The sequence below is a fragment of the Rhineura floridana genome, chromosome 17 (assembly GCF_030035675.1).
Source record: "Rhineura floridana isolate rRhiFlo1 chromosome 17, rRhiFlo1.hap2, whole genome shotgun sequence".
Taxonomy (NCBI): domain Eukaryota; kingdom Metazoa; phylum Chordata; class Lepidosauria; order Squamata; family Rhineuridae; genus Rhineura; species Rhineura floridana.
The window spans coordinates 23,182,708-23,201,422 of record NC_084496.1 but is presented as its reverse complement, the minus strand read 5'-3'; the positions used below and the strand labels follow the sequence as shown (position 1 = coordinate 23,201,422).

The 18,715-nt window shown below is 43.1% G+C and overlaps 1 protein-coding gene across 3 annotated transcripts in view; it reads left to right on the top strand.

The window, feature by feature from the left end:
* Positions 1-18,715, top strand: part of LOC133371807 (myosin-11) — a 115,814-nt gene that overhangs the window by 21,350 nt on the left and 75,749 nt on the right. For all 3 annotated transcript variants that reach the window (XM_061599639.1, XM_061599640.1, XM_061599641.1), the window contains exon 4: positions 7,684-7,711. In XM_061599639.1, coding sequence (XP_061455623.1) covers positions 7,684-7,711 — 28 coding nt within the window. The remainder of the gene's footprint in view (positions 1-7,683; positions 7,712-18,715) is intronic.

The following is an 18,715-nucleotide window of genomic DNA, read 5'->3' as shown; positions in this document are numbered from 1 at the left end:
GGTCCACATAGTAATCTAGCTAAAACCTTGATCTAATAGACATCGCATTATATATATATATTCAGTACACATAACATTTTAAAAGCCCCCCCAAAAAATTCTGAAATTTTTTGAGGCCCCTGTGGATTGTGAGGCCCTAAGCTGTAGCTTGTTGAGCTTATGCCTAAATCCGACACTGAGGACAGGTAATTTTCACAGTAACTGAAGTGTGCTTCAGTTTTTTTGGAAGCTTTTGTCCCTATCATCATGGCTCTTGATTCAGCCAAGAGGAAATGAATTTGCAAAATGGGCAGCCTCCCTTTTGTTTCTGCCTGTCAACTGGACTGGTTGTTCCCCTGCCCCCCCTTCCCTCCTGCCCCCTCAGTTTCTTTTGCCTTTCCACTTGGCTACATTCCTTCTTTTCCTGTCTACAGTTGGATTGTTTTATCATTTGTCGGCAGGAGGTTGGGATGGGGGGAGAAATTCAATTCAGTCCACATGTAAAGGTGAACTTTCCTAATTTACACATTCTGAAACAGTATGCAACATCCTTTGAAACTTGCCCTTCTCTGAATTTTGCAGTGCTATTCTCTAGCCAAGTAATGCCTAGAGAAATGCAGCCACTAGCCATTAAAGATGCATGTATTGGTGAAATTAACATACAAAAATGCATTATATTTGTGAAAATTGCATTGCAGCATTGTGTATATTGGGGGGAAATGATGTATAAAATGTACATAGTAAGATAAATTTGCACAAAAATGCTGATCAGTTTTCACAAGGACTTCTTTTTTAAATCACAAACTGATGTGGAAATGTGGGGAACTGAACTTAAGACTGGGAAAATGAGAAATGACAAGAAACTGAAACTGAGGGTGTCCCTAAATGGACAAATAGGAATAGTGCATTTGGTCTTCTTGACCAAGGCCAATTTGCTTTCTCTGTATAGCACCCTCCTTTGGCTGTCTGAATTATGATCATAATTTTCATTTGGTTTAATTTTTTGTTTTGGCCATCACAGCGATTTGCAGCCAAGATATACTAACTACTGCTATAAAACTGGAACGTTTTAAAGAATCTGAATGAATATAAAATATAGAAGGCAAATTAAACGGCTAAAAATACACAGCTCTGAGTCTCCACCACAATCCGCACAGCAGTCTTGCTTAAAATAAAATTACATCTTTTTATACAGGCACAGCAAACATAGCTACTCTATGCGATATAAATATTTCACTTCCTCCTAGTAAGTGGTTTCTGGAGTTTGTGTGTTAAATGCCACCTCTCTGCCTGCAGCTAGCACCAGGAGAAGGGCCGTAGCTCAGTGGTAGGGCATCTCCTTTGCATGCAGAAGATCCTGGTTCAATCCCCGGCATCTCCAGGTAGGACTGGGAATGTCCCCGTCTGAAACCCTGGAGAGCTGCTGCCAGTCAGTGTAAGTAATACTGCGCTAGATGGACCAATGATCTGATTCAGTGTAAGGCAGCTACTTATATTCTAGTGTGAAGTGCAGGAAGAAAGAAACAAAGGCAGACAAGGAATGTTACCCTGGATGTAATGTGTGGCGTGACCACACTTGGAATACTCTGTACAATTCTGGACTCCAAACCTCAGAAAACATAATGGGAAAGACACAGAAAAGGCAACCAAAATGATCAAGGGCAGGAGCAACTCCCCTATGAGCAAAGATGGGGGAGAAATTCGATTCAGTTCTCATTTAAAGCCAGATTTGTCAAATTCGCACTTTCCAAAACAACGTGAGAACCAAAACACAGCCATCCTTCCAAATTTGCGCTTGTCAAAAGTTTGTGTTTTAACAACCAGTGTTTACAAAAATATATGTATTAGGGACAAACTTGCATAAAAATGAATACATTAGTGAAAATAAAATACACACATGTATTACAGTAGGAGAAATTGCTTGCAAAAATGTGTACATTTCTTAAAATGTCAGGGAAAATGTGTTTGCAGGAGAAATTTGTACTAAAATGCTGGAGGATTTTTTTAAAAAAATTGCAAATTGCTGCAAAACTGTAGAGAACTCAGTTTAAGTTTGGGACAATGAGAAACTGAGAGAGCTGAAAAGGTGAGAGATATCTTTCCATCCCTACCTGTGAGGAAAGTTGACAGTGTTTGGGGATTTTTAGTTTAGAGAAAAAGGTGTGTGAGGGGGAGAGACATGATGGAGGCGTCTAAAATTGTGGAGGATTTGGAGAAAGGGGATAAGGAGACTGACAGATCTTATGTCAGTGGGGCAATGAATCCACTCCGGGTTTTAGTCCACAGGTTCAGACAAAAACCTGGAGTGGATTCATTGCCTCACTTACATCGGAGCCACCAATCTCCACTGCATAGGTCATCCAGTGAAGCTGAATGTTGGGAAACTCAGGACAGACAAAAGGAAGGAGTTCTTTACACAGCGCATAGTTCAACTATGTAATTTACTCCCACAAGATGCAGTGATTGCCAACAATTTGGAATGAAAGGCTTTAAGAGACGATTAGCCATATTCATGGAGGATAAGGCTGACTTTGGGCTTTTCCAGACAGCTTGTTTATTGAGCATTCACCCTGATTTGCTTGCACAAAGAGTATGTAGAGATTAGATTATAGGTTGTTTTCAGCTAAGTCCTGGATCCATTGAAATGAATGAACCTAAGTCAGCGGGGGGGGGGGTGTTCTACGACAATGACCATTCATCTTGCTTTCACTGAATTTAGGCATCTTCCTATGACTCATTTGTTCATCCAATGCTTTTCGATGCATTTCCCCATCACTTTCCTAACTGCAGAAAAGTCATTTTTTTAAAAGAGTGTATTTGTTGCACTGAGCGACAGAGAACTTTAATTGCGCAAACATAAATTTCCAGTGTATGCTTGAATCCCTCCCGCAAAATGCTGACAGTCTGGAGGCAAACAATGGCGACTAGCCATTGTGTGCTCTTACTGCCAGGACTGGAGGCAGTATCCCTCTGAATATCAGTTGCTGGGATCATAAGTGAGAAAGGGGCGTTGCGCTCATGTCTTGCCTGTGGCCTTCTCTCCGAGGCATCCGCTTGGCCTCTGGGGAAACGAGAGTGCTGAAGCAGTTGGGCTTTTGGTCTGATCCTGCCAGGCCCTTCTTTCCTTCTTATAACATTGCTATGCCATGTAGGCATAATGGAAACAAGATAGTGGAAATGGAAATCGAACAGGAGATAATTTGTGGATTGGACGCACCCTTCATTCATTGTAGAGAATGCCAGAAAGAGCCAGTGTGGTGCAGTGGTCATAGTGACGAACTACGACCTGGGAGACTAGAGTTCGAATCCCCTCTTGGCTGGGTAACACTCTCCCTCAGCCTAACCTACCTCTCAGGGTTGTTGTGAGGATAATATGAAGAGCAGGAGAACCATGTATGCCACCCTGAACTCTTTGGAGGAAAGGTGATACATAAATGGAATGAATGAACGAATGAATGAATATGAAGCAGTAGATCTTAAGTTCAAGAGTTCCCCACACCTCTGAAAAGCTTCTTTATCCATGCACATAAAGAAGTGAACTCCTGATGCTTTACAGCAGGTGTGAGGAATCTGTGGCCCTCCAGATGTTGCTGAACTACAACTGCCATCAGCCCCAGCCAAGCGTGGCCAATGGCCAGGGATGATGGGAGTTGTAGTTCAGCAACATCTGGAGGGCCAAAGGTCCTTCATAGGGAAAAGTTTCTATCAGTTGGTGCCCTAGTTGCTGGCCATCCAGCTTGGTTTGACCCTAGTTTGGCTTTTGGTTGCTGAACCCTGCTATTAATCCATCAAACTAATAAGTGATAAGAATTTGTAAATACGTCTGTCAAAGGGAAGTGGAAATTGATTAGAGCAGTGTAGGAGTGTACTGCAGTGACATCTTTGTACATGGAATGTTTGTTGTGGATTGGACGCACCCTTCATTCATTGTAGAGAATGCCAGAAAGAGCCAGTGTGGTGCAGTGGTCATAGTGACGAACTACGACCTGGGGTCATGGGGTGAAAATCTAGTAACCAGTGAAGAATATATTTGAAATATCAGAATGAACAGACATTCTTGTTCACAAAAGGGCCAGTGATCGAGATTTTTTTTCCCTTGTGTTTTGTCATTTTGCCCTAGAGAGCAGGGATCTTGTATATGCCCCTTCCTTCAAGCCTAAAATAAAATAGAAAATCTAACCGCCCCTTTTATTTTTGGAAAAAGCTAATTTGTGTATCCCTAGGGGCTGCAAGACTAAGTAACCATGTTAGTTTTGTTCTTATTTAACAGTTATGCCAAAGATGTCTGTCTTTTTGCATTTGGAATAAGAAGGCTCTCTCACTTATAAAGGTCAGTTTGTTTTGGAGCCTAACAGATGAAGAGCCCTGCTGGACCCAGGCCAAAGGTCCATCTAGTCCAGCATCCTGTTCTCACAGTGGCCAACCAGAGGCCCACAGAAGGCCCACAAGCAGAACCTGAGCACAACAGCACTCCCCTCACCTGTGATTCCCAGTAACTGGTATTTAGAGGCATACTTCCTCTGACAGAGGAGGTAGAACATAGCCATTGTGGCTAGCAGCGATTGTGGCTAGTAGCCATTGATAGCCATATCCTCCATGAATTTGTCTAATCCTTTTAAAAAGCAATCCAGGGTGGTGGCGATTGCTACCTTTTGAGGGAGTGAATTCAGAGCTTGGAAAAGTTACTTTTTTGAACTACTACTCCCATCAGCCCCAGCCATTATGGCCACTGGATTGGGCTGATGGGAGCGGTAGTTCAAAAAAAGTAACTTTTCCAAGCTCTGATTGAATTCCAGAGTTAGATAGATAGATAGATAGATAGATAGATAGATAGATAGATAGATAGATAGATAGATAGATAGATAGATAGATAGATAGATAGATAGATAGATAGATAGATAGATAGATAGATAGATAGATAGATAGATAGATAGATAGATAGATAGATAGATAGATAGATAGATAGAAAAGTAGCAACGTGATGTGGAAATGTGGACACCTGAAGTTAAGGTTAGAAAAATGAAAAATGGAGCGAAACCACAATTGACAGATTTGCTCGTCCCTATAATGGTGGCTAAATGGTGGCAGCTGTGTGAGAGGTCCTCTCCTTGCTATGACCTCTTTCCTCCTGAGCTGGAAACACAGAGAAACTCTTTAGGGAGACCAGACCGTAATAAAATGTCAAGACGCTGCAGGCCAGCGATGCCCGATTGCAGCTTTGGACTCTTTCTCCTTTTATGGTCAGGCTGCCAGCTCAGAGTTGCTTCCTCGCGATAAACCATCCGATTGGAGGCTGTGATTAAGGAGAACAAGCTGGTCCTCTGGGAGGGGAGGGAGGGCACAAACAGAGGCTGGATGGGGGGGCAGTCAATAAAAGCAATGTTGTTTTCTAAGAAAGAAACTTGGGATCCTGCGGGAAAGTTCTTGTTTGGGGAACGGCTGCAGGTCAGTGGGTAGAGCATCTGCTTTGCATACAAAAGGTCCCTGGTTCAGTCCCTAGCATCTCCAGGTAGGGCTGGGAGAGATCTTGCCTAGAACCCTGGAGAGCTGCTGCCAGTCAGCTGCCACGGATTGCTACAGGTTGGACGGATGACGTAGAGTGATTTGGGACTTTCAGGAGGCGGGGTATCAGAAGAGGCAGCTGCTGGTCTCCTTCCTGCCTGAGCACTGCTCCACAGGATCACTGCTTCCGTTCATCAGCTGATGATCAGAGGTGCCAATCCGTCAGGGTACAGGTGCTAGTTTGCAAGTGGCTTTTCTGAAGGAAAGCGGCTTGCAAGACAGCACCACACAGGATCAGTGCCACTGCTCATCAGTTGATGAGTGGAGGGAGTGATCCTGCGAGGTGCTGTTTTGCTAGAGCTGATGAGCGGAGGGAGCGCTCCTGCGCAGAATTGACCCCACTCTAGGTGGGGGAGGGGGAGAGGAGATGCAACGTCTCCTTCCCCTGCCCCCTTCCAGCTGTATGTTTAATGATGTTTTCCTTACACAATGGCCACCATGTGGGAGTTGTGATCTTCTGCACTCAGGGCACATCTGCACCATATATTCAAAGCAGTATTATACCACAGTCCTGGCTTCCTCCAAATAATCCTGGGAAGTGTAGTTTGTGAAGGATGCTGAGAGTTGTTAAGAACCCTATTCCACTTACAAAGCTACAATTCCCAGAGTTCCCTGGGAAGAGGGATAGCTTGTTAAACCACTCTTGGAATTGTAGCTCTGTGAAGGGAATAGGGGCCTCCTAGCAACTTTCTTCACAGTCTACAGTTCCCAGGATGCTTTGGGGGAAACCATGACTATTAAAGGTCAGAGCAGCATGCTTCCGAACGCCAGTTGCTCGAAACCGCAGGAGGGGAGAGGGCTGTTGCGCTCAAGTCCCGCTTGCACGCATCCCAGAAGCATCTGCTTCGCCACTGTGGGAATAGGATGTTGGGCTAGATGGGCCTTTGGCCTGACCGAGCAGGGCTCTTCTAATGTTCTTATGCATAAGAGTACTTTAAATGCAGGGCCCCTTGAAGGTACATTGCTAGATCTGCATGTGCGCCACACCTCTGATGTTTGCCAGTTGGTAGATGCAATAAGCCACTTCCTGCAGCAAAGTGATGTGTCCCCTTGTGCTTTCTGATCCCTGCTTGGCTGATACAGCTGCACCAGAGTATTTCGGTCTGTAATCTGGCCATCGCTACTGTGTTAGCTTTTTTTGTGGTGGGTTCAGGAATGGCCTAAAAAGTGTCACATCAGTTATGAGGCACAGTTTAAAGACTCCCCATTTGATTGGATTTTTGTCTGTTTCTGTTTCTGAAATAGAAACCATTTGAATTTTTCAGCATTTGTCCTCAATTTTGTCCCGGAGGACAAAATATCAAGTTGTTTGTTGCTTGCTCAGGAACTGTGATATAAATAAAGTGTTGTATGTACATTGTGGAATACACTAATTTTCTGCTGATGGCCCAATGCACAAGATGGCCAGTGGCACGGAGTAAATCTGTATTAAATGGGGAAAGAACATGAGTTGGCATTTTGATGAGGGTGTGAGCAACAATCCCAAGAAATTGCTTTGTGAAAGTGTTCCTTGTCTGAAACTCTAGAGAGCCACTGGCAGTCATTGTGAGCTGGGGATGGAAGGATCTGTCAAATTCTGTTCTCTCTCTTTCTCATTTTTCCAATCTTAAATTCAGTTCTCCACATTTCTGCAGAAATTTGAGAATTTTTTAAAAAATCCTCCTAATGTCAACAGTACAGAGCTAGATGGCGTAATGGTCTTCTTCCTGTTCCTGTGTAATAAATAATTTTACTATATATTTTAGAAGGTTGTCTGTTCGCTACGCACTTGGACATCTCTTAAGATCTCGTAACCAAATTTTGCATGATTGTTTCTGAGACAAAGGAGCAGGTTTTTGTCTTTCGATACAGTTGGATGTAATTTTGAACCAAGATGGCGGACCGAACGTTTCAGAACTGCAATGATTTTAACCGCTGGTTTTGAAACTGCACTGGTTTTTGTGATTTCTTGGAATTCCTGAGCCACACCGGGTGCTGGTAGATAATAATTTAGTATAAGGCAGTTTTCAGTTTTCAGATCTCATTTCTATTCAATTGTAAACCTATATGAAACGGAGGGCAGTGTATACACCACGCCCAAATAACTTGCCACCCCAGCCTGGAATACTCCAAAATTAATCCCTTTCCCCCCTTTGTCTGCAGATCGAGAAGACCAATCCATTCTTTGCACGTAAGTAGAGCCAGTTTGATTGTACACACCCCTCCCTCACCCCTCTCTATTTCTGCTCCCCTTTTGCTTGGGAAGAGCATTCCATGTCACTTGTATGCTGCTGGCTGAGATGCCTCTAGCTTCTAGACCCGGTGTGGGGACCTTTTGCCCCTCCTGATGTTGCTGAACTGCACCATCCCTGGCCATTGGCCTCACGCTTCCACGATGGGAGTTGTCGTGCAGGAACATCTGAAGTGCCACAGGGTCCCCACGCCTGGGCTAGACTGAATAACAGTCACCTGAGCTCCACAAAGCATCTGCTTTCTGGACCAAAGCTTGTACTTTCTAAATGCTTTCTAAAGGTAACCCTTGTCTCTCTCTCTCTCTCTTCCCTCTCTTGTCTTTTCTATTTTGAACTGTAAGAACCACTTGATTGGAGTTTGTCTTTCTGCTAATGAAAATTTATTTTATTTTCTTATGTATTTGCTGGGCATGTGGCACTATGTACTCTGATGACGCTGTATCGGGTGGGGGGGACTGCAGGCCCAGGGGCCAGATGTGGCCCTTCAGTCTTCTCTGCCTCACCCTCAGGATGGTCCCCAGGCCACACCCCTCACTGGCCCTCCTCCTCCTCGGGTTCTTTTGCGTGGCTGGAATGTGCCCTTGAACTCTGATATTGCCTCTTTCTCGCCTTTACGGAAAGGTGTGTGTGTTGTGTAGAAATCTCTGAGTTTTGTCTGGCTTTAACGTAGCCTGCAGTACCAAGGGAAGAATCACCTTTTGCTCCACCTACTTTTTGCCTCTGGCCCCGCCCACTGTAGGCATTTGGCCCCTGGAAGGTTGTCCGAGAGCAACTGTGGCCCTTGGGCTGAAAAAGGTTCCCCATCCTGAACTCTTATGTATGAAAGATGAAACTTCTGCCAGTTACATGTATTCACCTTTGCCTTATGGCTTTGCCCCAGAGGCAACGCTTAGGTACGTCAAGGACTCAGGGCCCAGGCCTTTGGAGCAGTTTTGCGGAAAAATGTGCATGTGCTAATTTATATGTGATATGCTGGTTTATGTGTTGTAGATGCCTTTGGGGAAATTAAGGCACGGTGAGTGGGTGGGGTCTCAGCAGCACTGCACTTTGCAATGTGCTCAGCCAACCTGCAAGCAGTGGTGGCTGGTGGCTCCGTGTCAGTGGGGCAGTGGAATCCGCTCTGAGTTTTAGTTTGAACTTTCAAAGAGCTTTCCAAGGTGCTTCAGCCAAAGTTTAAAAAAATGTTTAAAATTTGATGTTGGAAGTGTAAAAAAGAAAAGGAAACATATATGTGGTGGACATGTAGTTGTGCACAGAAATACTGGAAGATGGTTATTAAAATAACTAAAATTTTGAAATATGAAGTTCCTTTAGATCCAACCTTGGTATTGTTGAAGTGTATGTCAGCCACTCTAAAGAAAGAATATCAGGAATATATTTCCTATTTGTTAACAGCTGCATGAATGTTATTGGCTCCACAGTGGAAAGTTATATTTCTCCCCCCTCTTTGGAAATAATGGTTTAATAAAGTTTGGGAATTTGCTATAATGGCCAAAATAACATCTTATTTGAGAGCAAGAATGGCAAGTGAATATGGAAACAAATTTTGGGAAAATGGGTTGCCCCTTATACAATATTGCCAAGAAAACCTCCCGCAACAGAACATTCAAATGGGTTTTGCATTTTTTTTCCAGAAGAAATTTTGTTATCTTATGTTAATTTATGTTTAATTTATTTAATTGTGTAATATAATGAAGAGAAGCAAATATTTACTTTTGGGTTTGAGTTTTGTTGATTATTTGATTATTTTGTTGATAACTGTTGATATATCAGCTTTGGGGGTTGCTTTTGGATAGTTTGGCTTGAGCTTTATGCTCGTTTACATTTTGATGTATATGACATGATTTTTTTTAGTGTTGTAGTGATTGTTCTTTTTATTATGTATTATTATGCTACAGAGTTTGGGCTGTTTGTTTATGTAAACCTATTTGAGCACAATTTGTGGAAAATGCGGTATATAAATAAATTGACTATTGACTATTATTTAGCGTTAATAGTTGGTAAAAAAAATAAAAAAGCTTTTTTAAAAATGATGGAAGCAGTAGGAGACCGGGGCCTATCGCACAAGGCTTGAGGATCAGGACCAAATCTGGGATGTCCCTTAATGATGCCCATGCCATACTCCCCCTGGGTGAGATTTCTTTTTGAAAGATGAATGTCATACTTAGAAAATGTTTTAAAACGATCAGTTTCTTCTTCTCCCTTTACCTGCAGGAGCATGAGGTCTCTTGACTAGGGATGGATGGGTGTGTCAATTTCAGTTCTCTCAGTTTCTCATTTTTTTAAACCTTAAATTCAGTTCTAAACATTTCTGCAGCAATTTGTGGGTTTTTTTTAATACTTCTGAAAATTATTCAGCCTTTTAGTGCAAATTTCTCCTAATAAACAGATTCTTGTATACAGTTTTGAGTTCTGTATATACATTTTTGCAACTAGTTTTTCTGAATATAATGCATTTTTATGTGTTTCTTCACTAATATATTCACCTTATGCATACTTTCCTCTAATATATGCATGTTAGTAAACATTGGTTGGTTGGTGAACCAAATTTGCAAAATTCTGGTAAGTGTGAATTTTTAAGGATAGCTATTTTTCTGTTCTCATATTGTTTCAGAAATTGTGGATTTGATCAATTTGGCTTTACGTGCAAACTGAATCAAATTTCTCCCCCCATCCCTTGACACCTGATCCAGCATGTGCATTTCAAAGGGCCAATGCCGCATTGGGATGAAATACATAAAACATCTTTCCATTTCACAGTCCTGGGACAAAAACTTTAATGGAGCTAAGTTTTACTCCTTGCATTCCTGGGGGTCTCTTTGCTTTTCATTTCATTACACCATGGGTGTGGAACTTTTCTCAGCCTGAGGGCCATGCTCCCTTCTGGGCAACCTTTTGGGGGCCACATGCCAAATGATGGGTGGGGCAACAAATGTAAATGTTATCCTTGCACAGTAGGCGAGTTCCTACAGCCATGCCCCCTCTGTCCTCCATCCAGGCAAGCAAGAGGCATGGTCAGAGCTGAAGGACACATTCCAGCCATTTCCCAGCCATTTTGCAATGCAGTTCTTCAGCATGCAAAATAATGCTTGCAAAGATCCATATAGTGTGGTAAAGTGTGCATAAAAATGCATGTATTAAGGAACACATCATGCAAAAAATGCATTGGACTTGGGGAAATTGCTTTGCAAAAATGTGCATAACAGGCATAATTGCATGCAAAGATGTGTATATTGGGAGAAATTTGCAGTAAAATGCTGATTAATTTTCATAAGTTTTTTTTTTTAAGTAAACTAATGGGAAAATTTGGAGAATTGAACTTAAGACTGGAAAAATGAGAAACCAAAACCGAGAGATTCATCCATCCTCACAGTGTTTACCTGCCTTCCTGGTAGCTGCTGTTTTAGTGGAGGGCGGGGACTCCATCAGTATCATAACAGCAAATTCAGAAGTGCAGGGTCCCTTCATGACAGTCACAGCCATGCCCCGTCTCCCACTTTTCTTGCTGCTGGTTTGAGAATGAGATCCTTGTTAATGTTCCCACAACAACAGACGTCCATAGGAGCCAATCAGCATGAAAGGGGAGACTGTGTGTTAGCTACCGAGAAGAATCTTCTCAGTGGCTTACTCACCTTCCTTCACTCTGATTAGCTCTAATCATCAGGAAAGGACCAAGGGAACATGTTAGAAGACTCTTCTCAGAGGCTAACACACTCCCCTGTCATGCTGACGGGATCTTAGGATGGTGGGACCTTGCTCCCAAAAAAGTAAGACCTCTCCGAGGCCCTGGACAGCTACATCCCTGGACCCCACCCACACAAGCGGGACTCATGGAGGCAATGCCGAAGGGTGAGGTGCTGTTGTTCCGTTTTGAGCAAGGAATAGTTGGGGAGGGGATATCAATCCTGTTGCTGCTGCCAGGCACTGAGGTGGAAGCCTAAAGTTTAGTGGTTCACTTGCCAGAAAGCCTGGGCACCAGCTGCTTCAAACTTCAAGCAGCCGAGGCACTCTTTATTTTGAGGATTAAGGTGGGACACACCTCCACCCCCTCTCTTTTTCAGATAAAAGAAGGCTTGCTTTTAGTGTCTGTAGTACTAAGAAGCATCCATTTTCAGAGGAATGTTTTTCTCTGTGAATCACCAATCTGGATGTGCTTCTTGACTGGGAGGTTAGCCCAGAGCAAGGACTCACTCAGAGAGACATTGACCAACCTCCCTAGTGAGCCTCTTCTTACAGAGCACTTCAGTTAATTTACTTAGGAACAGAGGAAGCTGTCTCATAACAGGCCAGGCTAGCTGTCCATCTAGTTCCATGTTGCCTACTGTGAGTGGAAGATTTCTCAGGTCTTGGGTAGCATTGAGCGCCCCCCGTTCCTTTCAGTGGAGATGTTGAGGAGTGCAGATTCTTCTTCGTGCAAAGGGTGGATGGTGGCTCTGAGCTATAGTCCCATCTCATGGCAGCACATTTAGAAATTATTGGCAGCTCATGGAGGCCTAAGGTCATGCAGGCTTTAAGATTCAGGTTACTACCAGATGACTTCTTCATTAAACGTTCATCCTGATTTGTTTGAGGGGAGATTAGATGACGTTGGCTGTTTATTGAGCATTCACTTTGCTTTGCTTGTGGGGTGGTTAAGAGGATTTTGCATCAAGCGTCAGCCCACACTTTCCTCTGCATTTTTCCATGACTTTCCTTATCACAGGAAGTCCTGATTTTTTTTTTTTGGATTGTTGTGCAAGAGAACTAATCAACTGTAATTGTGCAACCGGAATTTGATGTGGTTGAATCCCATTTGAAAATAGCAACTATCTGGAAGCTCCCAGATATAATGCCCTTCCAAATTGTGTAGTCCATGAGACACCTTCCTCACCCCCGTGACAGTACCGAAGGGATCGCCCATGGAACTTCCATGTTAAAAGGCAGTATAGCTCTGAACACCAGTTGCTTTCATACTGTGCTTGTTGGCTTTGCCAGAGGTACCTAGCTGTCCTCCTTTAGAAATAGGATACTGGATCAGAAGGATCCCTTGCTCTGATCCAGCAGCGGATCCATGCTCTGATCTGGGAACATTGGCTCTTCAGTCTGTCTAGTAGTCAGATTTCTGGTTTCAAAACAGGGGAGGGGAAATAGGGTCTTCTGCGAACCATTCTTGCCCTCAGGCAGAGGAAATTCAGTGGAAGGAAGATCAGCCAGAGTATAATGAGTTCAAAGGCTTTGGAGTTTAATTCTTTTTTTTTAATGTTCTTGGTCTTCCAAAAAGCGAAGATGCAAAGTAGATTTATATGAAAGCCTTTTACGCAAATGTCTTCAAACTGGCATGTTTAGTCTGGAGCCGTTCCCAGAACACTTAATTTTTACCAATAAAATATGGACATATTTCAGCCTTGGGGCCCCATGTGAAGCTGGCTGCAGCCTTGTAGCTTGTGCGAGATCAGGGTTCATCATTCAGCCTGAAGAAAGAGGCTGAACGACCAGCACTAAGTGATGTCTGTCCCTTTCAGTGGGGCTTGCACAGAGAGCCCACCCACACTCTTAGTAACACAGGAAAATTGCCTCGGTGGATCCGAGTCCAGAGCTTGGAAAAGTTACTTTTTTGCACTACAACTCCCATCAGCCCAATCCAATGGCCATGCTAGCTGGGGCTGATGGGAGTTGTAGTTCAAAAAAGTAACTTTTCCAAGCTCTGGATCCGACCAATGATCCATCTAGTCTCATTTCCAGTGATGGCCTGTCAGATGCCTCTGGGAAGCCCACCAGTAATATACAAAATAGGCACGAGGGAGTAATTCAGCTCCATTTGTATACCTGAAAGACTATCTTATCCCTTATATAAAGAAGAATTGCACTGGCTACCCATTTGCTACCGGGCTAAGTTCAAGGTTCTAATTCTGGTGTACAAAGCCCTATACAGCCTGGGACCAGGATACCTGAAAGACCGTCTTACGTTTTATATACCCATCAATCACTGCGCTCTGCAGGTGAGGACCTCCTACAGATACCATCTTATCAGGAGGTCCGTTCTGCACAACGTAGGAAGTGGACCTTTAGTATTGTGATACCTCCCCTTTGGAATTCCCTCCCCTTAAATATTAAACAGGCACCATCTCTGTTATCTTTTCAGTGCCTACTGAAGACCTTCCTCTTTCAACAAGCCTTTTAAGTAGAGACCTTATCCAGTCTACATCTGTGCTGGAACTGCTTTGCAATATGTCTTAAAAGTTTTTTGAAAGATGTTTTTAAAGTTTTTTTGTTTTAATATATCTTAAAGTCTTTTGTTTTTAAGATGTTTTAGAGTGCTTTTCGTGTTTTTGTTTGTTGCCCTGGGCTCCTTCTGGGAAGAAGGGCAGGATCTAATTAAATCTAATTTAATTTAATTTAATAAATAATAATACGAAACTACTTAATTTGGACTTCCCAAATCATTACACAAAGTGAAATGCAGCCATCCTTTGAAATTCATGCTTCTCCCAAGTTGGGGATGCAGTTTTCCAACCAAAACAATGTGCATAAATTGCATATATTCATGAAAATAATATGTAAAATGCATTATACTAGGGAAAATGGCTTGCAACGATGTTTATTATTGCATTTATATCCAAATATTTCCTCCGAAGAGCTCAAGGTGGTGTACAGACTTCTCCTAAAAGAGGGTCTATGACCTTCCTGAGAAACATGAAGTTGAAGGGGCAGGATTGCAGCTTGAGATTGATAGACAAATGGTCAAGGTATAACTAAGCACTTTGAATTAGTCCAAATCTCCAGAGCCCAATGAACTGCATCCTAGAGTATTGGAAGCACTGGCTGAAGAACTCTCTGAACCACTGTCTATTATCTTTGCAAAATCATGAAGGATGGGTGAAATGTCGGATGACTGGAGAAGGGTTAATGTTGTCCCTATCTTCAAAAAGGTCAAAAAGGAGGAACATAAAACTACAGACCAGTCACCCTGACATCGATCCCTAGGAAAATTCTGGAGAAGATTATAAAGCGGCAATCTGTAAGCACCTTGAAAACAATGCAGTGATTACCAGAAGCCAACATGGGTTTATCAAGAACAAATCCTGCCAGACTAATCTTATCTCATTGTTTGATTGGGTAATCTCCCTGGTAGACTGTGGGAATGCTGTGGACGTAATATACTTTGACTTCAGCAAAGCTTTTGACAAAGTGTCCCATGATATTCGGATTAGCAAGCTAACTAAATGTGAGCTGGATGGAACAACTATCAGGTGGCCCCACAGTTGGTACAGAAACATACCAGAGTGCTTATCAATGGTTCCTTCTCAAACTGGGGGGAGGGAATGAGTGGGGTACTGCAGTGCTCAGTCCTGGGCCCAGTGCTCTTCGACATTTTTATTAATGACTTGGATAAGGAGGTGCAGGGAATGCTTATGAAATTTACAGATGATACAAAATTGGGAGGGATAGCTAATACCTTGGAAGACAGAAACAAAATTCAAAGGGACCTTGATAGGCTGGAGCATCGGGCTGAAAACCACAGAATGAAATTTAATAGAGATAAGTGCAAAGTTCTACACCTAGGAAAAAGAAACCAAATGCACAATTATAAGATGGAGGATACTGGGCTCAGCAATACTACATGCAAGAAGGATGTTGGGATTGTTGTTGATCACAAGCTGAATCTGAGCCAACAATGTGATGTGGATGCAAAAAAGGCAAATGTTATTTTAGGCTGCATTATTTATTTATTTATTTATTTATTATTTCAATTTATATACCGCCCTGAGCAGAATAGCTCTCAGGGCAGTGAACAAACAAGATAAAGTACAATATATCATAGTAAAAAATCACAAAAACATGTACAAACAAACAACAGAAAGCACAACAAAAATGAAATAGAACACAAATTAAGAAGGATACATGTTAAAAGTAGAAAGATTAAGAAAATTAAAAGATTAAAAAACATTAAGATTATAACATAAGCATAGCTTCCAAATCGCATGAAGTATTAGTTCCCCTCTGTTTGGCACTGGTTAGGGCTCATCTTGAGTACAGCCTCTAGTTCTGGACACAGCGATTTAAGAAGGATACAGTCAAACTGGAACAGGTTCAGAGGAAAGCAACAACGATGATCAGGAGACTGGAAACAAAGCCCTATGAGGAGAGGCTGAAAGAACTGGGCATGTTAAGCCTTGAGAAGAGAAAAGACTGAGGGAAGATAGGATAATACTCCTCAAGTACTTGAAAGGTTGTCACACAGAGGAGGGCCAGGATCTCTTCTTGATCACCCCAGAGTGCAGGACATGGAATAATGGGCTGAAGTTACAGGAAACCAGATTTCAACTGAACATCAGGAAAAACATCTTAACTGTTAGGGTGGTACGACAATGGAATCAATGACCTAGGGAGGTGGTGGGCTCTCCAACCCTGGAGGCATTCAAGAGGCAGCTGGACAGCCACCTGTCAGGGATGCTTTAAGTTGGATTCCTGCATTGAGCAGGGGGTTGGACTCCATGGCCTTATAGGCCCCTTCCAACTCTACGATTCTATTATTTGAACCCTAGTCTCCAAGGTCCTAGTTTGACATACAAAACTGTGTACATTGGGAGAAATGCTGACAAATCTTTGCAAGGACTTTTTTTTAAAATCAGAAACTGATGCAGAAATGCAGAGAACTGGATTCAGTTAAGATTGGAAAAATGAGAAACCAAAACTGACTGATCTGTCCATCCCTACTCAGAGGTGTACTGCCTCTGCACATGGAGGCTCCATTTAGGTGAAGTTCAGAATTCAGAGTAAGAAACAGACTGATATTGTCCTCCTGAGACAGTGATACAAGGCAATGTGGCTGAAACAACAAGAACATTCAACATCCCTCCCCCGTATCTCTGGAAATGCTTATCCATTGGCTGGGACTGATGGGACTAATGATGCAAAACATCTAGAGCAGCCTGTCCCAACTAGTGGGCCACCAGATGTTGTTGGACCACAATTCCTATCTTTCCTGACCATTGGCAATGCTGGCTGAGGCTGATGGGAGTTGTGGTCCAACAACATCTGGTGGCCCACTAGTTGGGAAAGGCTGATCTAGAGGGTACCAGGTTGGGGGAGGCTGATGTAAACAAAGGTGGATGTTACAATGCAACGTTTTAACAACAACAAGCAGTCTGAAAACAATTATGGACAAACACACTCTAAAAGCAGCTACAAATAAAAACATTCTTCCTTCCAGTGATCTCCGGGTTGCTAGGCACAGTCTCCTTCAGCCATCAAATGCCTGGGTAAACAGGCATGTTTTTAAATTCCTCCTGAAAGTCAGTAAAGAGGGAGACAGATACACCTCACGGGGGAGGGTATTCCACAAACAGGAAGCCACCACTGAAAAGTCCCTATAACTGGTCAGCACCAGCCGAGATGCTGCCGGTGGCGGCACCGCCAAGAAGGCCTCACCTTCTGGTTGTGGGGTATATCAAATGTGACAAAATTTAGAAAGACAGGCCTGTCCTCTGTCAATTTATCTAATCCTTCGATGCTGCTAGTGGTTTCCTCTGTATCTTGTGGCCCAGAATCTCACAATTAATGGATGAGAAGGCAATCAACAGCTACTAATAGTTGAAATAATAATAATAATAAATTTAATTTCTTCGTCGCCTATCTGGCCAATGGCCACTCTAGGCGACTTACAAAATTATTAAAATACAATTAATAAAATACAGTAATACAATAAAAACAATAGATCTACAACAACAATATTAAAACTGGGTAGGAGGCATTACAATTATATCGATTAACCCTCCCCGGATACCCCGAAGGTCTGCTGAAAAAGCCAGGTCTTTAAGGCTTTCCGAAATACATTTAGGGAAGAGGCATGCCGGAGATCTTGTGGGAGGGAGTTCCAAAGAGTGGGGGCCGCCACTGAGAATGCCCTCTCTCTTGTACCCGCCAATCTGGCTGTTTTTGTTGGCGGGATTGAGAGAAGGCCCTGTGTGGCCGATCTTGTCGGGCGGCATAATTGGTGGCGTTGAAGGCGCTCCGTGAGATAAACTGGGCCGAAACCGTATAGGGATTTAAAGGTCAATACCAACACCTTGAATTGGGCTCGGAAAACAACTGGAAGCCAGTGTAGGTCGAACAACACTGGTGTGATGTGATCTCGGCGGCGACTATTCGTAAGTAGTCGAGCCGCCGCATTTTGTATCAGTTGTAATTTCCGGACCATTTTCAAGGGTAACCCCACGTAGAGCGCATTACAGTAGTCCAAACGAGAGGTGATCAGGGCGTGTACCACCAGTGGGAGCTGATGAACAGGAAGGTAGGGTTGCAGCCTTCGTATGAGGTGTAGTTGGTACCAGGCTGCCCGGCTCACTGCCGAAATCTGAGCCTCCATGGACAGCCTGGAATCAAGCACAACCCCAAGGCTGCGGACCTGGTCCTTTAGGGGTAAACTCACCTCATTGAACTTCAGGTCAATGTCACCCAACCTTCTCTTGTCCCCCACAAGTAGTACCTCGGTTTTATCAGGGTTCAACTTCAACTTGTTCCTTCCCATCCATCCACTCACGGATTCCAGGCAGTTGGACAAGGTCTCCACAGCCAACTCTGGTGAAGATTTAAACGAGAGATAGAGATGAGTTAGGGATTGGCAAATCTGTCCATTTGGATTTCTCTTGCTTTTTCATTGTTCCAATCTTAAGTTCAGTTTGCCCCATTTTTTTGGTAATGTGGTGTAGTGGTTAGAGTGTTGGACTATGACCTGGGAGACCAGGGTTCGAATCCCCACATAGCCATGAAGCTCACTGGGTGACCTTGGGCCAGTGACTGCCTCTCAGCCTCATGAAAACCCTGTTCAGAGGGTCGCCATAAGTCTGAATCGACTTGAAGGCAGTACATTTACATTTTCCTCTTAATATACAAACGTTGTATGAAATTTTACCTAACCTATACATTTCAGCAGGAAATTTCTCGTAATACGTGCATACTTC